Below are 20,882 nucleotides of genomic sequence, written 5' to 3'. Positions count from 1 at the left end.
GAATTTTTGAGTAATTGAATCTAAATAAGCTCAATTTTCTGTTTGCCGACAACAAATTGAAATAGGAAAAACCACTAGAATATGCGTTGTTACTTGTTAGATTAGATTGATGCGCATTCTGCATCAAATGCACAAATTTCACTCATTTTAGTATAATTTTAGTTAATAGTAAGATTTTAAAATATTGTTATTGAAAAGTAAAATAAAAAAAATAAAAGAAAGACTCTTTCCGTCCTTCCATAGTTTGTCTCATTTTGGCTCGGTACAGGTTTTATAAAATTATTTAATTTTGTATTGAATGGGAGTGTGTAGTGGAATAAGAGCATTATTAACGCTAGGGGTCAGGCCGTAGTTGGGTCCCGGCCCCTATCACGCAGCGTTGGAGGGGAGGGTTTTCCGGCCTAGGCCGGTCCCGGGGACACAGTCGCGGCCTGGGAATGCGCCCAGGGTCCAGCCTGGCCTGCGTTGGAGGTGAGCTTTATCCGGTCCCGGCCCCAATTTCCGGTTTCTGGGAGAGGAAGAAGAGGGAGGGGGAGAGGAAGAAGAGGGCGACAGAGCCTCAATTCTGATATTTTTTTGCATTTGGAAGAGGAAGAAGAGGAAGAAGAGGGGCGAGGATCCCAATTTTCTCATTTATTTTTATTTATTTATTTATTTATTTATTTTTTTTTGTATTTTGAAGAGGAAGAAGAGGGGCGAGAGAAAAAGGAAAAAGAAGTACTTTTTTTTGCATTTTTTTGTTGTTCTAATTTTTTAATTTTTTTAGTTTATAATTTATTATTTTTGAATGAAAAATGAATTTTTCGTATTTGAATTGTTTAAACGTATTCTATTTTATGAGTAAAATAGATTGGAGTTGTGAATAGTGCAATTTAACAGTGCCCGAGTTGGGGCCTGCAGGATTAGAAGAGTTATGGTCTGAGACTCAAATTTAGGGGAATAATGATGTGGATGGGACTTGGGACCTGAAATGAGGATGGGTTAATGATGCTTTAAGGGTCTCACATTGAGGAGATTAAGGGATGTATTTAATGTCTTCTTTTAAAAAGATTCCAATTCGAATAAATTTTATGGGACGAACGAAAATGGTAAAATAGAACAAACTTTGTGGGACGGAGATAGTAAAACTTTTTATCAACCACATTGTATTGGACTTGAATCTATACTATTATTACATTCATCATATTGGACTTGAATCTATACTATTATTACATTCATCACCTTTTATAGGGCGTGTTTACTATAGAAATATAGAAGGATTTCATTTTCTATGTTTACAACGATATTGATTGATATGGATTTGCTTCTCCTTGGTTTCTTTCATTATTCTTGTCCTAATTTTAGCTATTTTTTTTCTCTAATTAATTGATTTTTTGGTTCCAACAGTTGTGATAATATAATCATTTTAAATTTATTGTAATATTGTTTATGTAATGTTCGGTTGCTATGACTTATTATCATATAATTATCTATTTAGAATTAAATTGTGAGATTATTTTAGTTGGAGTGAGTTGGCTATGACTCATTTTCATATGATTATTTATCTAAAATTAAATTATAAGATTCAATCTCATCAATCAAACATAATACTCCAACGATAATGAAAAATAGTCTTATTTTGTCATTTTATGATGTCAAGAAAAAATAGTAAAATGTTTAAAAATTGAATATTTCTCTCTCATACTTTATCTTCTTTTTTTTTCATTTCTCATATTTTACCAAATTTTCCCTCTTCCTCACTTTATCTATTTATTTCTCTTTCTCTTTTAATTAATCAACTTTTTATTAAAATATGTGGCTTCCACAGATATTATTTTTTTTAATGAAACAATTAAAAAAATATTTTATTTATAATGTGACATATGCAGAGGTGTATTTTATAAGATACTTACTAGTACAATTTTACAAATTTAACATGATATTAGAGGTTGATGTGATGACCAAATACACAATATTAAATTGGACATGTCCATGTCAATTTGTATCACTGAGCGTGATAGGTCGAGTTAGAAGTGTTACTACTTTAAAGATAAATAAAACTTAATTAGAGTACCAACGATGATTACAAAGTTTTTTCCAATTATTTTACTACTTTAATTATTAAAGTCAATAGATCCTGTGTAAGGCGGATTGTGGCATACAAATTCACTATTTATAAGATGCTAGTTCTACCAGCTTAAAATATAAACCACGATCTTTGTCTAAGAGCATCCGCAATGGTCGGCTAGCAACCGGCTAGCCGATTCATCGCGCTAGCCGATCGGCTAGCCGAACCATTGCAACCGGCCAGCGCGAAATCGGCGAGCGCATCGGCGTGGGCTGGCCGATCGCTCGTCGCTAGCCGATCCGCTGGCCGATCGGCTAGCCGCCATTGCAGAGGCCCGATCGGCTAGCGATCGGCCAGCGGTATTTTCCGATTTTTTTTTTTTTTTTTAAATCATATATAAACGCGATTTTCGTTTCATTTTCATTTGCACCACTTGTTTTAACGAGTTTTCTCTCTCTCTAACTTTCTGTTCAAGAGCATCATCGAGCGATGGATCACAACAACGAGTCCAGTCCGGCGACGAGCGGCTCTCAAACTCCCACAGTACCCGTGGGATCTGGATGGGGGCAGATGGGCCCGGGATTTAACATCCCTTGGAATCAGATGATGGGGATGATGGCTGGTGCGCCGGGGGGGGCGATGGGGGGGAACCAGGGGGGTATGCCGGGGGGTATACCGTGGGGGATGCCGGGCGGAGGGCAGGGGAGCGGCGGGCAGTCAGCGCCCGGGTGGGGGGGTATGCCCCAGATGCAGCAGCAGATGATGGGGATGATGTGGCAGGGGGGGATGCTGCACGGCATGTATCCCGGGATGCCGGGGGGGGTGCAGGGGTCACCGGGAGGGGACGCGGTATATCGGCCCTCGCTTGATTTTTTGACGGCTTCGTCTCACACGTCGACCCCGGTGGAGACGCAGTTCTCTGGCGATGACCTTCTGTCATTGCATGATATGGGGATCGATCTCGGGGACGATGATACTCCCGTTCGAGCGACGCCGGCCGCGCCGAGGAAGAAGACGAGGGGGAAGGGGAAGGGCAAGGCGGTCGGCGAGTCATCGCAGCCCACTACCACCGGCCGGAGGAAGTGGACGGAGGATGAGTACGCCGCGGTGGCCAAGGGGTGGTTGGAGGTGTGCGACGATCCACTGGTTGCGAACAACCAGCGGGTCGTCAACATGTGGGCGAAGATCAGGGCTGCCTATAAGAACCACTGCCCGCACGGGAAGGACTTCAGCAACGAGGAGGTCCGGAAGGGGTGGGAGCGCATCAGGGCCGCAGTGGGCCGTTTTGCGAATTTGTACGTCAACGCCCTCCGTCAGCTCAAAAGTGGGCAGACTGAGGACGACGCCCGGAGGATAGCCGCGAGTCAGTTCCCCTTGGAGGGGAAGTATAAGGAGTTCACCTTCTGGGAGTGCTTCTTGTTGCTGAAGGGCTCGGAGAAGTTCCGGGCGGGGTGCGACGCTGGGTGGCCGAAGAAGCAGCGACTTAACTATAGCGGCGACTACAGCGGCAGCAGCGGCGGATCCCACGACCTCCCCCCGGATGCTGAGGAGTTTCCATCCCCTCCTTCATTTACTGGTCGCCCCCGCCCGGTTGGACAGAAGCGGGCGCAGCGGGCTGCGAGGGGCGGACCCCCCCTATCGCCCCGCGAGGTCCAGTCCTCCGCCCTCCCAGCCGCCCCACTCGAGTACACTCTCCATTCGCGTAACCAAACGCGGGCTCAGATGTTACAGGTCTTCCGAGAGTGGAAGAACGCCACTGACCCCACGGAGAAGAGGATTCTTTTCGAGATGCTCGAGAGCATGCGTGCTGATTTAGAGATCGCGACGAGGAGGCTGGGGGGTTCCGACGTGGGCTCAGATACCACGGGTGGCGGCAGCGGCGGCGGCGACGGCGACGGCGATGAGGAGTAGAGAGTGGCGGGGCTCGGGTGTTGAAGCCCTTTTTTTTTAAAAAAAAATCATGTACTTTTTTTTTAAATCTTTGTACTTTTTTTTTAATGGAATGGATTATTTTTCCCGTATATGTGTCGTAAATTTAATTCCGTATATCGTAATTTTAATTCCGTAAATGTAGTATATTTTGAATTGTTTTTATTGCGGCTGGCCTATGGCTGGCCTAAATCTGACGTGGCAGGTGGTTTTTTTAGTGTTGCTAACGTGGCAGAGGAGAGAATGGCTGGCCTATTAACCATTGCGGATGCTCTAATTCTTATTTTCAATTTTTGTACTTAAACTAATCCACATCATCCGAAATTTAACTTTTGTCACTTTAATTTGAGGAGATATTTTGGCATATGACTGGACGTTTATGATTGTGAATTTCAGTGTCTAATCATATACGAAAATATGTACTAACCCTTGTGGAATTCCTAGAGGGTCAAATCTCTTTTTTTCTAATCAAAAGAAGAGTGAGAAATAAAAGTTTGGGCATCGGAATTTTTGGACAAATTTTAGTTAATATTTCATCGGAATCCAACTTACAAATTTGAGATGAAATTAAGAATTCAAATAGCAATTATCCCATATTTTGAACCAAAAAGCATAGGATTTTTATGTCAATAAAAAGTTGCTCAAACACGCCTACTGTGGCGAAATCTGACTGGTGAGAAAAATATATATCCCTTATCTTTTCCCAATTTCAAAAATTGTAATCCTCAAACATATTGAACCTTATCGTTCTGCATCTTCACATCTAATCCCATTTCCATCGATTCCCATGTTAAAGCAATTGGGTAAATGGACTTCAAATTCCATACCACTCTTCCCTCATCCCAACCCATTTTCATACACCCAAACAGCCCCCTCCTACTCCTCTCCCTTCTCCAATAATCCCCTGAAAATCCGAATCAAACGAGCTAACGAAACTCTACATCGTGCAAGGAGAAGAATCATATATGACGACGACAACGAGGACGAGGATTATGGGTATAACGAAGAGTTAGCGATGCTCGAATCTTACACTCAATTGGTGAAAGATGAAATTCTTTTGGTACAAGCAATGGTGGACGATGAACAAGTTGAAGTTCTCATCTACAAGGTAGGAGTACATTATATTATCCTTACTATTTTAACCGTCCTTTATATTTTTATATATATATATATGTAAAAATTAAATTAAATTTAAAGTCATACTATTTGTGGGTTGGTGATTAATTAAACTGAAACAGGGATTTTCGTCGTGTCTGAATTATGGAACCTCTTCAGATCCTTCAAGAAGTGTGTTGCCAGCAAAGGCATGGGTGAAAAGCATAGATAGAGCTAGAGGGCCGTTTGATCCATCCAATATTGAGTATATTGAGCGAGCCATCCCTTTTCATCAATTTCAAACACGTCTCCCCCACCAAAATTGAAACACCTCCACTATTCTTTTTTTGTTTTTATTAAATGCTTATCAACACCTCTTTTTCATTACCATATAGCTAAACTCTAATATTTGTGAGTTGCTCCCAAATAAAATAATACTACTCCACTATAATTACTTTTAATAATTAACACTATAATCTAAAGAATCATACGTACTAAGCCTCAACAAAATAAACAAACATAAAATCACCAATTTCCTAGCATTGTCGAATAATATTTGTTTCTGTTGTAATCAACAAAATCATTTATGTGGTGTGCAGTTGAAAACATGAAATAGATTGTTTTTTGCAATAGGGGTGGTTTATTGAACTGAACCGATTAGTAGAGGATTGATGACAAAATATCCGTTGACAAACTTACCAGCAAAATTGGAGTTTAAAGCATCAACTAACCTTACTAATTAAATGCTTTAGTTGACAGACTTTATTTAAGTGTAATCACTGAGCAAAATATTAGTTAGCTTAAATAATAGTAATAAAATTTTAATATTGTGTGTAAGTAAGAAAAAACATGTACGTCAATAACTTATACTAGTAACTTAAATGTCAAAATTGAGTTATCATAAGATTTTCCTAATTAATAAAAGGCGTTGTGTTTTTTTTTTTTTTTTTTTAATATAAATAGGCTCAAACCAAAAGATGGTGAGCAAAAGTTCAACAATAACACCCCAACAAAAAAACAAATCTACTAAGACCAACGAAAAAACTAAGCACCAACAAAAAAACCAAAAGCAAAAACAATCAAACGACCAATGCTCACACCACAGCTCACACCAAAAGCAAAAGCCATCAAGCAACCAAGCAACCAAGGCCAACAAAGCATTACATCAAACCGAGGGCAAGACGAACCTCATTAGTGGTCTTTGATTGCAACCTTAGCCTTATGCTTGATGTCAGTCCATCTTCTAACCCAGCTCAGCTCTTCATAAATTTGTTCTGGTAAAAATGGAAACTCTGGACACCAGCCCATGAACCTAGCCTCCAACAGCAAGAGTTTGTTCTCAGTTTCCCAACTTGGGACAACCTTCTCGAAAACAATTTTGTTCCTCAGCCACCAAATGGACCATGCTGTCACGTAGAAGAGGGGGCACCACATCTTTTTATCAAATTTGATTAAAGGAGCGTCCATCCAGCTGAGGAAGCACGAGACCGGGTCTCTGGGAAAACAAAGAGATAAATTCCAACATCCGTAGCAGAAATACCACAACCTACTAGAACACCTGCATTCGAAAATGACATGATCAACAGTCTCTAGCTCTTCTTTGCAACAGACACACAAGTTATCTTCAATCCCAGGGAGCCCAAATCTTAATCTCTCTTTCGTGTTGAGCCGTCCTTGGAACCACACTCTTAGCACTGTAATTCAAGAAGGCGTTGTGTTTAATTCTGCTTACATGTGGTTTTTTATTTTCTATGCTATTGATAAAAGGGTGGAAACGGGTGTTCCATATACTCCATAGTATGGTGCAATTCAAAAAGCAAATCAATATCAAGACTGACACCAAATAGCCGAAAACCGTTAAGTCAGTTTACACTCTTAGCACTGTAATTTGAAGAAACACAAAAGAAAGATTGGCACTAAAAATGCATTGAATCAAATACTATATGCTTCCATGGAAACAATAAAAATGCTTATTCATAGGCAAAAGAAATTTTTTCTTTAATAGAAAAAGGTAAAACTTAAATAAAAGATCAATTTAATCTAGAAGAGAGATCGAGTTATACTCGAACACAGATATAACAACTGTATAATAAATAGATAAAATAAAATCATAACAAAACCAACTTGCTTAGAATTCACAATTTTATCTCTCTTCTAAGCTTATTTGGATTGTATTCAATGATCCCTTTGTATACCCTCGCGATACCGAAAGACGAAAGTATCACTATAATCTATAAATTGAAACTATTTGTTCAACGGAACATGGACCTCTGTCTAAAATTCACGAGTCCACTTTACCGTAATTTTGGAATTTTTAAAAACAAAATTTAATGCAAGGATTATTCAAGACAAAACTAAAAACTAACTCATCAAAAATCTCAACATATTTATCATTTTAATAATTCAACATATTTATCATTTTAATAATTGTTCATGTAAGATATGATTTTTAATTTTCATAAAGAATTAATTATGAACAATACCAAAATAATAACACGAACACGAGCTTTAATTCAAATTGATTGATTTAATTTTGATTTATCTTTGTTTATGTATAGTTGATCGAGATGAAAGGCTTCTCTCTAACTATTATTGAAGAAAATTATGAAAATTTGAATATTTTATATGATTCTAAAACTAAAAATAAAAAATATCTAAATTTAAAATCATTTTTTAAAGGAAAATTTTGATACAAGAGATTATTTTTGAAAGTTTTGAGGCCCGAATAGCCGATGGATTAGCCCAAAATCTAGTGGGTTAGGGTTGAAAATTTATGACCCGAAAGATTCATAACTCGTATAAGCTCACACTCAAATAGCTCGACAATCCTAGTGGGTTGACTTGAATAAGTTAGCCCGATTGACATCCCTACAAGGATATACGGATTTTACACTTTTAATATTGAATATATTATTATCTGTGGATATGTGATTTCCAGCTCACCCAAAATTTGAGGTATTTTTGTCACAAAACTGCATATGGTATCTCGCTTGAAGCATTGTATTAGCAATTGTTCGAATTCATTAGGTCCACTAATGAAAATTGTGAGGTGTACGTGTTCGAAATTCACTTAGCAATAGATAAGTCAACCAACTACTATTATCCTGAAGTTCTTTTTTTTTTTTCAAATTTCAAATTACACACACCTCAACCTCCAACATTCAAACTAATTTGAATCCCAGCAAATTAGAGTAGGAACACTTCATAGTTCAAAAATATTTTTATATTGAAGGTTCACATTTATGTCTAAACATATTGTTATATTTTGAAACTCCAGATATATATCAAAGTGTCCAGACGCAGAAAGTCCATTTAAAATTCAAATTCTTTTTTGAAGAAAATGCAGTTCCCTCATTTGCACATAATACACAAAGAATAAATGTTTTTTTTTGTTTATCTACCAAGTAAATGCGACGTATAATATGCGGTTTCTATCATAATGAGCATGCGATTTAATTTAATGTTTCAAAATACACAAGTAAATGTGTTTTTTTGGTTCACATTCAAAATGGATCGTGTTTCTACACAAACACAGCATGTGGAGTGTAGAACCTCATCATAATACTACAATATATAAATATATAAGTAGTTATTTAAATAGTCTTGCGAATTATAAATAAGCATATCATAATTATTAACGAGATGTACAAAATTTGCATACTCTTACAATAGGAAATAGAAATATTAGTTGTTACTTGTTACCCACATACATTAACTATTAGAAGGATAAAATTAGATGCTACTATGATCCCAATAAATAACTAAAGATAATAGGGTATTTCCAACCCCTCAATCCACTTTCATTTAGATTTTAAAGAACCAAAATATCTTGGGTGACGTGGACGATCTCATTGAGATATTTTTGATATTTTTCCCACCAATCACATGACAAATATCCCAACCTAGTTCCATCCACTCTCCATCTTCGGCCCCCCTAAATTACTTATTTACCCCTCTACGCTCCACCTAATAACCAAAGTAGTCATTCTCACCAATCCTAACAAATTATGGTTTCTCCACACATAATTGTAGCATCAATTTAATTCATTGTTACCAATAAAATTGTGAAGTGTATATAATTTTTTTTTCATGATTCTTGCTTTAAACTGAAACACACAAAATGATGAAATTCAACATTATGAGCTAGAATAAGAGATTTGTCTTTGGATATAAAGTATTTTAAGTTTCCATATAGAGTAGTATTTAACTGTTTCTGCTAATACGCCCATGTTGCACATTTCTCTTTTTTTACTATTATTTAATTCATTTTCACCATTGTATCAACCATTTCATTTTATTTTTGTATTACAATTTCAAATCTTCATCAATATATTTATTTTTATAGCAGATTTGAGGTGTTTTTATGCTAGTCATTTCATCTTCAGAGACAATCTGTTAATTCGAGAGCACTAGTTATTCTTCAATTTGTCTTGCAGAAAAAAAAATAAAAATCGAGTTGACTTATATCTAGTTTAAATTTGCTTTATTAGTATTTTATCTGTAACTAAAGGAAAATAAATCCATTTTTCAAGTGTAGAGTGCATTTTGGTAATTAAAGGCCCAAAGGAGTGCTATGTATCAAGTCACCAATAACTATATTACTTGTTCTTGCCCAATCGAATATATATTCAATTTTACTCACAGAGAGAGACACAGAGAGAGAGGAATGATAATGGAAGATAGCGAGGAAGAGAAGGAACGCGACCGCATGTTTCGGAAGCGCCTCAAGTGGGGCGACGAAGCCGATTACATGGACCACGACGCCAGAGCTGATGTTTTTCCGGCTGACCGGCTATTCTACTCACCGGAGCTTGCGCCGACCTCGATCATTGTCTCCGATGTCATGGAGCCGGACTTCCCGGTCATATACGTCAACACCGTCTTCGAATTCTCCACTGGATTTCGCGCCGACGAAGTCCTCGGTCGCAACTGGTAAATCAATTGTGTGTAACTGTTCCTCTATGTTGAGGTGTTTGACTCCACATTTTTTTGCGTTTTTAAAATGGAAATTGAAGTGAGTATGTTGTTTCGAATTGAAAGTTTTACTTGAGAAATAGTAGTATCTAGTTTCCTCGATTTTGCTCCCCTGAATTACTTTATTCAATAGGATCACTTTCTGTGCTTCTCCTTTTGATATTCCATGGATTTTCTCTTTTATTTAGGTTTCGCTAACGGAATTATGTTCACTTTTTGCTCACAGATTAATAATGTTATTTTATACAGTTTGTTTGTGCAAACATTAGTATTTGATTTCAAGAGATTGTTTATTGTGTACAAATTAACACTTCAGCTTCATGAAATTAGTTAATTAGTTTGATTTGTTTTGTGTATCAAGATCTGTTGCTCTGAAACATTGCATAACAATTTATACAGTTTATGCTGTGTTTGTATCTGTTTTGAGGTGTTTTATGTGTTATAAATAAATATCATGTGAAAACACTTATAACTGCTGAATGCTCAGATCCAAAGGTTATGAATCTATGCTGAAATTGACATTGTATTCATCAGCCGCTTCCTGCAATTTAGAGACCCACGCGCCAAGAGACGACATCCGCTGGTTGATCCCGTGGTTGTCTCGGAGATGAGAAGATGCCTTGAGGAAGGTATTGAATTCCACGGAGAGCTGCTTAACTTCAGGAAAGACGGTACTCCTTTAATCAACAGTCTGAGACTCATGCCAATTCACAGCGATGATGGTGTGGTCACACATGTTATTGGAATTCAGATATTTACTGAAGCAAAGATAGACTTAAATAATGTATCATATCCTGTGTTCAAAGAGACATATCAGCACCAAAGGGACAGCAAGTTAGTGGAACCCTTTCAAGAGGGTGGAGGTACACTACACAGCCAACAACAACAACAACAGCAAGAAGTATGTGCGCTTTTGCAGCTGTCTGATGAAGTTATAGCTCAAAATATTCTGTCACGATTGACACCAAGAGATGTTGCTTCGATTGGGTCTGTCTGCAGAAGGATCCGGCAGTTAACCAAGAATGAACATGTAAGGAAAATGGTATGTCAAAATGCATGGGGAATAGATGTCACAGGTGCACTGGAGTTGATAACTAAGAAGTTAGGATGGGGGCGTTTGGCGAGGGAACTTACGACTCTTGAAGCAATTTCTTGGAAGAAGTTCACTGTAGGAGGTGGAGTGGAGCCGTCACGTTGCAATTTTAGTGCATGTGCTGTTGGTAATAGGCTGGTTTTGTTTGGAGGTGAGGGAGTGAATATGCAGCCAATGGATGACACGTTTGTGCTTAACCTCGATGTCAAAAATCCAGAATGGCGTAGGGTAAGTGTTAAGTGTTCTCCTCCAGGGCGTTGGGGTCATACGCTCTCAAGCCTGAATGGCTCATGGTTGGTAGTTTTTGGTGGTTGCGGAAGACAAGGATTGCTGAATGATGTATTTGTTCTCGACTTGGACGCTAAGCAGCCAACGTGGAAAGAAGTCTCTGGCGGAACTCCTCCACTGCCTAGATCCTGGCATAGTTCTTGCACACTAGAGGGCTCTAAGTTGGTCGTCTCAGGTGGATGCACAGACGCAGGAGTACTCCTGAGCGACACGTTTCTGTTGGATCTGAACATGGACAAGCCAATGTGGAAAGAGATCCCGTCTTCATGGACCCCATCATCTAGATTAGGCCACTCCCTCTCTGTGTATGGACGGACAAAGATATTGATGTTCGGTGGCCTAGCAAAGACAGGGCACTTGCAGCTGCGGTCAGGGGACGCATACAGCATCGATCTGGAGAAGGAGAAGCCAGAGTGGAGGCAGCTTGAATGCGGCACGGATGTTGGAGGACAGAATGCAGTGGTTCCACCTCCAAGGCTCGACCATGTCGCTGTAACAATGCCCTGTGGACGGATCATAGTATTTGGCGGGTCGATAGCAGGCCTTCATTCTCCATCGCAGCTGTTTTTGTTGGATCCGTCTGAAGAAAAACCATCGTGGAGGACTCTGAACGTACCGGGGCAGCCACCAAAGTTCGCATGGGGGCACAGCACGTGCGTTGTTGGGGGAACCCGAGTTTTGGTTCTTGGAGGTCACAACGGGGAGGAATGGGTTCTAAATGAATTGCATGAATTATGCTTAGCTACGAGGCAGGATTCTCCATGACCATGACTCAGTAGCTTCTTCGTATTTTGTATTATAGCTAAAAATCGTATATATGTTTGTGTGTGCTGCTTGTATTACCCAGTGTCAATACCGTGTATTTTAACTTCTCTTTTCATTTTATGTTACTATACTAGTTGGCCTTTTCGTAGAATATTTTTTTGTATATGCTATTCGTTCTTCATATTCAAGTGCATTTCTCTGGTACAAAAATGAGCGGAAGATACATAATTGGTGAATGAAAGGTTAGATTAAGGGATATTGGGAAGAAAATGTTCATCATTTCCATGCAACAGAGTCAATTTCATCACGTGCTGCCTTGTATAGTTGAAGCCTCTTGGCTATGGATTCCCTTTTTGCCATCAGCGATGGATCTTCATCCAACATCTTGCCCAGTTGCTCCTTCTGTATACATTAAATACATCATCTTACTTTTTGCTCAAATATGTATATAGAGTTAGAACTTAATTTAGGACCAAATACCTCCTTCCTTCCAATTTGAGCATAGAATTGATTCAGGAGTGATCTCTTAGCCTCTCGAACTTGGCAATGAACGACGGCCTTTGGAAGTGTATTCTTCATGGTATCGCATACCATATTAACATATGCGGCCACATTTGTACCTGTTACCAATTGCTCGCATTAATTACTTCAAGACGTGGTATATAAGTGCAAAGTTACTCAGATTCTCATCGCCATAGGCCCATAGACACAAGAAAGCTTGATCGCATGAAATAGAGATTGGAAGATGTACCAATTTTACGTAAATGATTGTCAGTATAGCGGTCTGCATTTGGACCCGATGATGAATTATTATTATTATTATTGCCTTTCTCTGGCTCTGCGTCCAGCTTCCTGAAAAACTCTACTGTCAGATAAGATGACTCCATTTCCACTAGTCGTGAAACTGTCCTACGGCTTTCGTCACGAAATCTCTCCAGTGCTTCATTTGCAGCTGCTGCGATATCAGATTGGAGTGACGGGAATCGTTTCAGTTCCTACATGCCCATTTACTCAACATTAGGAAAGAGAAACCCTTTGGGCTAACAATGGTCATAACTAAAAGTGCTTACCTCTGTTTCAGAAATAGATTTTCTCACTAGTTCTTTCAGAACGAAATGCACCTACAAAAAACATTACAATTGAGAGTTAAGATCACCACCTCTGCATATACTGCCACATACGAAAATTCAGGGAATGCATAATTCCTTAGTAAAGAGCGATTCATTCTCCCATCAAAAGTTATTAGTGAAAATTTCAGGGAATGCATAATCCATCATGATATCCAGTAGCAAAATATTAATAAATGACACTTTTACTAAAAAGATTAATTTTAGGTCTCAATCTACACGATAATGTAAAGCATCAAATTCAACCATCAAAGATTTGATAATATCACAGACTAAACATAAGTCAAGTTAGAATAGTACAGTATATAAATCCAGCTTGCATATTTTGAGGAACAAGGTTAAGAATAGCCGAAATACAATGACCATGTCAATTTCGAATCTGAGAGGAAATTTTGTATACCATCTCCAAGTACATGAAGGCATAGCAAAAGGATCCGAATAGCACTTAATCATCGCTAAAATATTTCGGAAGTGTAAATCTAGGCATATAGATGATATATTGGGCCACCAAAGAGTGAATTATTCATTGCTGAAAACCAAAATAGTGATATGGGCTCAAAGCCTCAAAGAAGGCAATGAGGAGGTGGCAGGCCGAAGTCCATGTAAACTGATTTGAGTAGGAAAAATCAACACATGTATCATCAAACCTTATTATTAGGAGTAGTATAATAAAGAGGTTAAAGAAGGTACCGCATCAACTGAAGCATCAGCTGGCCCTTTGAAATAGCCAAGTGATCCCTCAATTAGCCTCCTGTATCCTTGCTCAGGAGCTATCAGGTGAGGCTGATACCCATCTGCTTCTGAAATTACTTTCCTAACATTACTTTGAGACAGATGTCGATCGAATGGGAGTTTCTTCAGGGCAGCTGGTAGTTGATGATTAAACACGCCATATATCTTATCTCCACCTGGCCTCCTGTGAAAGAAAAAAATTTAAAAAGAATATCTCAATGTATTCCAAATAAAGGATTCAGAAGAAGGCACTGCAGAAACTTGCAGATCATGAACACTAATCTTTAGAGCTGTGAAATCTTGTATATTATCACTAATCGGATATCTGATTTTCTTCTAAGGACCTCCTAATCTGACACTGCAGTTCTCAGTTAAAAATTCATAAAGTATAAGTGTAATTTGTAAATGAAGACAATTTGTCCATCAATGCTTAGAACTCAGATAGTTTGCTTGGAATTTAATGTCCCATACCAATGAATAATTTATTCAACTACTGTTCATGAGAGCACCATTCCTCACATAGTGCTCACACGGTTTTACATCTGTATTGGAAGTAGGAAGTAGGAATTATACATACAGACAATCTTAATGATGGGAGCTCCAAATTCCAAAATTAAGCTAATAACAGACAAAAATTTCACATAATGGTCCTACAAGTAATCATTCATCAATTTCAACAGTCTCAAATGTGACGCCTTTGTTATGCTCAAAGTTTCTTCGAGTGTCCTTCCATGAAACACACTTCACTTTGGCACAGTTCTTTGTTTAAGTTAAGTTCATTCTGTTGCTGGACCATTACTCTCCATGTAAGTTGTAATTATATAGTAGTATTAGAGTACTAATAAACCTTTCCAAGTGCTACTACCAATGCATGAAGCACTATGTAAGCCGTGTCTCATGAACAACTTGAATCCTTGTTCCAAGAAGCCAAGTATTATTTTGATCATATATCACTAAATGAGAGGAGATATTATGCGACACTATCACTTCTTTTGAAGTTTCTAACTAGATAGTTTCCACCTACCTGAAACTCAACTCATCACATCGAGATAAAAACCCTAGTGAGGAGCTCTTGATCTACTGAAATGCAGTAATTAACTAAAACCTCAGTGAAATGCATTTGATCATATGAACTAAATCAGTTTAGAAGACTCTAAGGGCTATAATTCTAAGAGACCCTGAACACATAAGAAAAACAATGAACAATGAACATTACCCTCCATCTAGATGTTCCTTAAAAATCCGATCAAAAGCACGGCACATTTCCAGAATCGTGTAGAGCTGCGCCTGAAAATCAATGTAAATAAAATATTTTAGATTAAGAATAACAAAGCATTCATGCTCATGTTGGTATCATTTTTTTTTGGTATTACCCCTCCATCTACCCCAATGGGCCTGCCTATTCTGTCCAATTCAGCATTCAGATCGTCGATTGTCTTATTTATCAGGGCAATAATGCTGGGAATGCGCTGCCTAATGACCTTCTCCAAGTGCTGATGCGCACCAAAGGAGAATGAAGTATAGTTATTAAAAAGTTTTACTCACTTATAAAAGCAGAGAACAAGGTAATTGTGGGTTTACATACCTGAGACAAAAGTTTTGCAAGATACTCCGCTCCCATTTTGTGACTCAGATGTCCATACTCTGGGCTGGACTCAAAATATTCCCTTTCCTTCTGACGGGCTGCTATCATGTCAACATTCTTGTTAATGTCAGCTTGTGAACGGTTCACTATGCCCACCCAGGGATACACAAGCCTGTACGATCTGCCTTCAATTACCTAAGGAAGAAAATATTAAATAAGTAAATGAGAAAAAAAGTTGCAAGAATTGGAAGATGGGTAGAGATTGTCAACTCTTGAATAATGAAAATTAAGGTTCTATTTCTGCCATAAGAAAGATAAATCCTTACGTCAAGTGCATTGGTTCCTTTGTCCATTAAATCAAGTTTAGTCAACACTCCAAATGTCCGTTCACCTGAAATTCAGAAGAGGAGCAAATTCACCTTTAGTTATTGTACTCAATGATTGTTCAGACACACCACATGCACACGGATAAGCAAATAGAGAAGAGCTAATAAACCATTGAATGCTACCTGTTGGATCAACTTCTCTTGCAAGCTTTATAGCATCAGAAGTTGCGATATCTTGATTGGCAGGAGAGATAGCCAAAATAATGCAATTTGGCTGCAAAATAAACATTCAAAGAAAAAATGAAATATAGAAGGAATCAAAGTTAGGTTCTCATAGTAGTATCTCAATATCTTTAGTTAGAAAGGTGCAAACTCTGATCAAATATAGAAGAAAGAAATTTAGGTTCTCATAGTAGTACTCTCACAAGTGAGTTACTAATCTTTCTGTCAAGAACATGAAAAACTAATGATACATACTTACATATGCATATCCGAACAGAAATCATGTGAGTGAGCAAGATAAACCAAAAAAAGCTACTACTAGATATCTGTGCTCAAAGTAAGGATGTTAGATTAGTATTTTACCTTCTCAACATAGGAACGAACCATCATTTCTATATCTTGAACAATAGACTCTGGCTGTCCTTCTGAAAAGTTAAGAGTATGTCCCACTCAGTTTATATGATCACTATAATAGAGAACCGAATGTTGATTTACACGTAAACACACACACACATGTATATATTTGATGGTGTAGAGCTCACCTACAGCTACCTTTGTCAGTCCTGGAAGATCAATGAGCGTTAAATTTACAACTGCAAGAGAAAGAGAACAGATTCTCCAGATGTCAAAACAAAAATAATGATCAAGGAGTGAATGGCAGAGAATATATACAGTAATAACACATCAAAATAACTGAACTGCTAAGTGTAATACATCTCAGTCACAGAAAATCAGTGATTTAGTCAATTCTACCAGGAAATATCCATAACTCAAGCAGTTTAAAACTTAGGTCTTTCAGCAGTCTATGTAATACATGAGCGCAAAGAATGAGCAATCACATAGAGAATTCATAAGAAATCACATGCATCTGTTCTCCAAAGGTACAAGTATGAGTTTCTGGTGGGCATCAAATTTAGGATAGGCATAGCACATAAATTATCCCTCCTGGTTCACGGTGTAACAGATTTCCAGAAGAAATAGTATCCGTGTATAATGGGAGAAACCATTGGAACATCAGGGAGTCATCCAGGTTATAAGCTAAGCAAGAGTAGTGAGGCCAAGACTAGCGACAAACCATTAGGCGAATAAATGCTTAATTGGATAGGAACATTGGAAATTTGTTTGGTCTGCCCTGTTATGCGATCAGTCTCATCGGCTATTTCTTTCCGAACAGCAGCTGCACCATCAAAAAATGTATATTGGTGAATAAAGATCATGAGGTAATATATATCAGATATTTATGCAGTCTAAAAATGAGAAATCTGAACAGAGGTGAGGAAGTATAAGTAATAGCCAATAAAATGCAAACTAATCATATCCACCTGCCTGAGTATCATATCTTATGGCTGGTGTATCAAAAAAAATGGTATTGTTTACATATTTTATATTCCTTAGGTGAATCTCCACTTCCTCACTTCCCATATCCTACTCTTTTACATCAACAACTGATCTTAGTACTATGTATGGTATGAAAGCGGTAATGTATTTGATTATGTCTCAGCAGCTGCCCCACTAAAAAATATCTCACTAGATACAGAGACCTACATGAGTACCAGGACCTGGTTTCTTATAGTATTGCTTGCAAATGCCTATAAGCATGCACAGAAAAGATTGCATAAACTAATTCCTTCTGTAAAGGTAACTGTGATATTACTGTACATGAAGTTTTTGCCCTTCAACCAATGCTCTCCAAACTACTCAGAAGAGAATCCACCATGAGAAAAAAAGGGAAGAGAAACTAAGAAAAAAATGAATGGAAAATAACTTGGACTCTACTCTGATGTAGAATCTAAGTTATTGGAGTTGTACAATACAAAAGGCATAAGGAAACTAAACATACTAAAAAATAACTTTTTCTTTCCATAATGGGACATACCAAAGTCAGCAAATTTCTTTCTTGGTGCATGTAGAAACTCTGCATACTCTGTCCCTCCCTCCGTTTTATGGAGTTGTAACACCAATGGCCTCCTCGTCACAATGCCTTAATCACAAGAATTTAACATATGAAACAGTAGCAGACCAACTTATACAACTGTATAACAATTCTATATATTCCAATAGCATAAGCTGCATTTGAGTTCTACAAACAATTATGAAAAGTTATATACAATACAGAATCACCACATAGTTTCTACCCTGTATGAGAAAATATAAGTCATGTGATACATTGCTGCAGTCAGCTAAGGAGGGTAAACCAAACTACAAATTAATATCTTCTTAAATACAAATAGTATAAACATAAATGTGTCTTGTCATCTAACATTTGATCTCTTAATGTTCTTTTCTTTCTCAGTTTGCATTATGACATAGCATATTTGTCCTCTAATACAATAGGATCCTTAGCTCAGTAGGTGTTAAACCAATAGTAGTTCTTAGCTCAATCCATCCAGATATTGAAGATTGATACAAAAGATCCAATATCAGGCGCAATCCTGACAATGGCATTTTAAAATAAGAAATTATACATCAAAACATTGTGCAAACAGTTCCCACTGAATTCTTTTACCAATCAAACGGAAACAAATTTAGTTTCCTAATGAACACTAGATAAAATTTAGTTCAGTACAATGACTGACATTAATGATTCACCTTCCAATCTCTCAGCGCCACAAATTAAAAGGCTAATCGACACGCATTATGATTAGTTATTTCATGTCAGGAACAGGAATACTGATCGGTTAAGCAAATATCGACAAAACTATAAAGCGTTAGATAGATATACTACCGGATCCACGAGGCAGAAAATCTCTCCCGACGACGCTCTCAAGGACCGATGATTTGCCCGAGCTCTACATTACGTGAATTTAAACATTATATACTAATTTAAAGAGGTTAATTTAATAGTATTGGTAGATGAATACCTGGCCGCCGACGACGGCGACGGAGGGTAGGGCTTCCCAGAGAGACATGCCTTCGCCGCCGTGATCGCCTAAAACAGTGCATGCTCTTTGAATTCTGTTCACCAAACCGATTAAGCTTTCCATTGTGGCCATGATTGGAGATGTGGAAAATGAGAGTGAATGTTGAGAAATGGGGATCGGATTCGGATCTGCGATGGCGTAAATGAATCTGAGAGAGAAAGAGAGGGAAACGGGAAAAACGGTCGAGGACGTGGCGACGTGTGTGTTACCACACATATATATTAAATGTTATTTTTAAATATTAGACTTTTAACATTTAAAATTATATGAACTTCACCAGCTTCAAACATAATAAACTAATAAATGCCCGCAGGGGCAGTGTATTTGGCAACGGTACCTGCAATGAGTCTTGGTTCAAATTGTATAGTTGCTTTCATCTCTCAGATACAAATATGAGGCTTTAGGAGATGGGCTTCTGGCAGACAATGGGTTAAGACCTTCTTTTATTAATTGCTTTAAGTCTCTAATTAAATTTTTTTGTTGCAATAAACTAATAAATAATTAATAGTTTTAAATGATGAAGCTTCTTTATAAAAGAGAGATAAAATAAGACACAAAAATAAATTATCAGTCCAAAGGTTATCAGATGACAAACTTTATAGCTTACTGGGATCTGAAGATGAACGAGATATTCAATGCTCATTGCTCAATGATCCTTAAAAGGAATCTATACAATATATAAAATGGGAGTTTTGGGGGTATTTAGGGAAATATCATGTTGAAATAAATATTAGTATTATTTAATAAAACTATTTTTTAGTAAATATTTATTGCTATTGATACGGTTAAATCAGTAGGGAGTTATTTAAAGTTAGTGGAGAGTTATTTAAGTTGATAGGGAGTTAATGGTATACAATATATAAAAGGGGAGTTTTGGAGGTGTTTAGGGAATATCATTTTGAAATAAATATTAGTATTATTTAAGTAAAACTATTTTTTAGTAAATATTTATTGCTATTGATACGGTTAAATCAGTAGGGAGCTATTTAAAATTTGTGGAGAGTTATTTAAGTTAATAGGGAGTTAATGAATGGTTATATCCGACGGTTATTATCTATAGTAATTTATTTGTATTTGCCAGTTATGTTCAGGCAACAACAGTTTATAAGGTTGCATCAATCGCGGCTGAGAGCTCTGTGCCAGTGATTGCGGATGGTGGAATATAAAACTCGGGGCACATTGTGAAATCTTTGGCTTTAGGAGCATCAACTGTGATAATGGGTGGCTTTTTAGCTTGGAAGTAATGAAGCTATTGGTACTTATGATTTATGAATATCAGGTTAAGCTACATACTACTTTAAAGTTACTTATTTTAACTTCAAATTAGAAGATCTGTTGTGAAGTTTCAATTTTGATTCGAGGTGCAAAGCATCATGCCTATTCATATACTTAAGGCATGTTTAGTACTCCTTCCGTCCCAAATAATTCGACCAAATATTTCATTTCGGGTTGTTCCACATAATTTGTCTCATTTCACTTTTACTATTTTTGGTAGTGGACCTCATATTCCACTAACTCATTCCTACTCACATTTTATTATAAAACTAATACTTTTTAAAAGTAGGACACACGTCCCACCAACTTTTTCAACTCATTTTCCATTAGATTTCTTAAAACCCGTGCCGGGTCAAAGTGTCCCAAATTATCTGGGACGAAGGGAGTATTTATCATACACAGTGTTTTTGCATATGTTGATACATGCCCTATACATTATGTAAAATTATTTCCTTCCATTGAACAGGCAGTTGCATGTCAATAATCTCTTCCTTCTATTCAGT

At 37.5% G+C, this 20,882-nt stretch overlaps 3 protein-coding genes across 4 annotated transcripts; 2 read left to right on the top strand and 1 right to left on the bottom strand.

The window, feature by feature from the left end:
• Positions 1-4,687: 4,687 nt before the first annotated feature.
• Positions 4,688-5,458, top strand: LOC125223857 (uncharacterized). Its single transcript, XM_048127161.2, has 2 exons — positions 4,688-5,084; positions 5,215-5,458. The coding sequence occupies exons 1-2, from the start codon at positions 4,764-4,766 to the stop codon at positions 5,395-5,397; spliced, it is 504 nt and encodes a 167-aa protein (XP_047983118.1). The 5' UTR covers positions 4,688-4,763; the 3' UTR covers positions 5,398-5,458.
• Positions 5,459-9,713: 4,255 nt separating this feature from the next.
• LOC125221809 (adagio protein 3-like) lies at positions 9,714-12,342 on the top strand. 2 transcript variants are annotated; one of them, XM_048124072.2, is made up of 2 exons: positions 9,714-10,003; positions 10,580-12,342. In XM_048124072.2, exons 1-2 carry the CDS (start codon positions 9,738-9,740, stop codon positions 12,189-12,191), a joined length of 1,878 nt encoding a protein of 625 aa, XP_047980029.1. In that variant the 5' UTR covers positions 9,714-9,737; the 3' UTR covers positions 12,192-12,342. The 2 variants fall into 2 exon arrangements, with proteins under 2 accessions (XP_047980029.1, XP_088925317.1); XM_089069191.1 differs by having other exon boundaries at positions 9,862-10,014.
• On the bottom strand, positions 12,332-19,278 carry LOC125221810 (phragmoplastin DRP1C). The gene is made up of 16 exons (XM_048124073.2): positions 19,045-19,278; positions 18,909-18,972; positions 18,060-18,164; positions 17,259-17,360; positions 16,726-16,776; positions 16,547-16,608; positions 16,145-16,235; positions 15,962-16,026; positions 15,636-15,830; positions 15,424-15,543; positions 15,267-15,337; positions 14,009-14,234; positions 13,262-13,312; positions 12,943-13,186; positions 12,672-12,811; positions 12,332-12,593 (listed from the first exon to the last, which is right to left on the bottom strand). The coding sequence occupies exons 1-16, from the start codon at positions 19,174-19,176 to the stop codon at positions 12,468-12,470; spliced, it is 1,845 nt and encodes a 614-aa protein (XP_047980030.1). The 5' UTR covers positions 19,177-19,278; the 3' UTR covers positions 12,332-12,467.
• Positions 19,279-20,882: the final 1,604 nt, after the last annotated feature.

The sequence above is a fragment of the Salvia hispanica genome, chromosome 1 (genome assembly GCF_029641045.1).
Source record: "Salvia hispanica isolate PSC_SH4W2 chromosome 1, Shi_PSC_v1, whole genome shotgun sequence".
Classification (NCBI taxonomy): domain Eukaryota; kingdom Viridiplantae; phylum Streptophyta; class Magnoliopsida; order Lamiales; family Lamiaceae; genus Salvia; species Salvia hispanica.
Note: the sequence above shows the minus strand (reverse complement) of the source record. Positions and strands in the feature narration are given on the sequence as shown.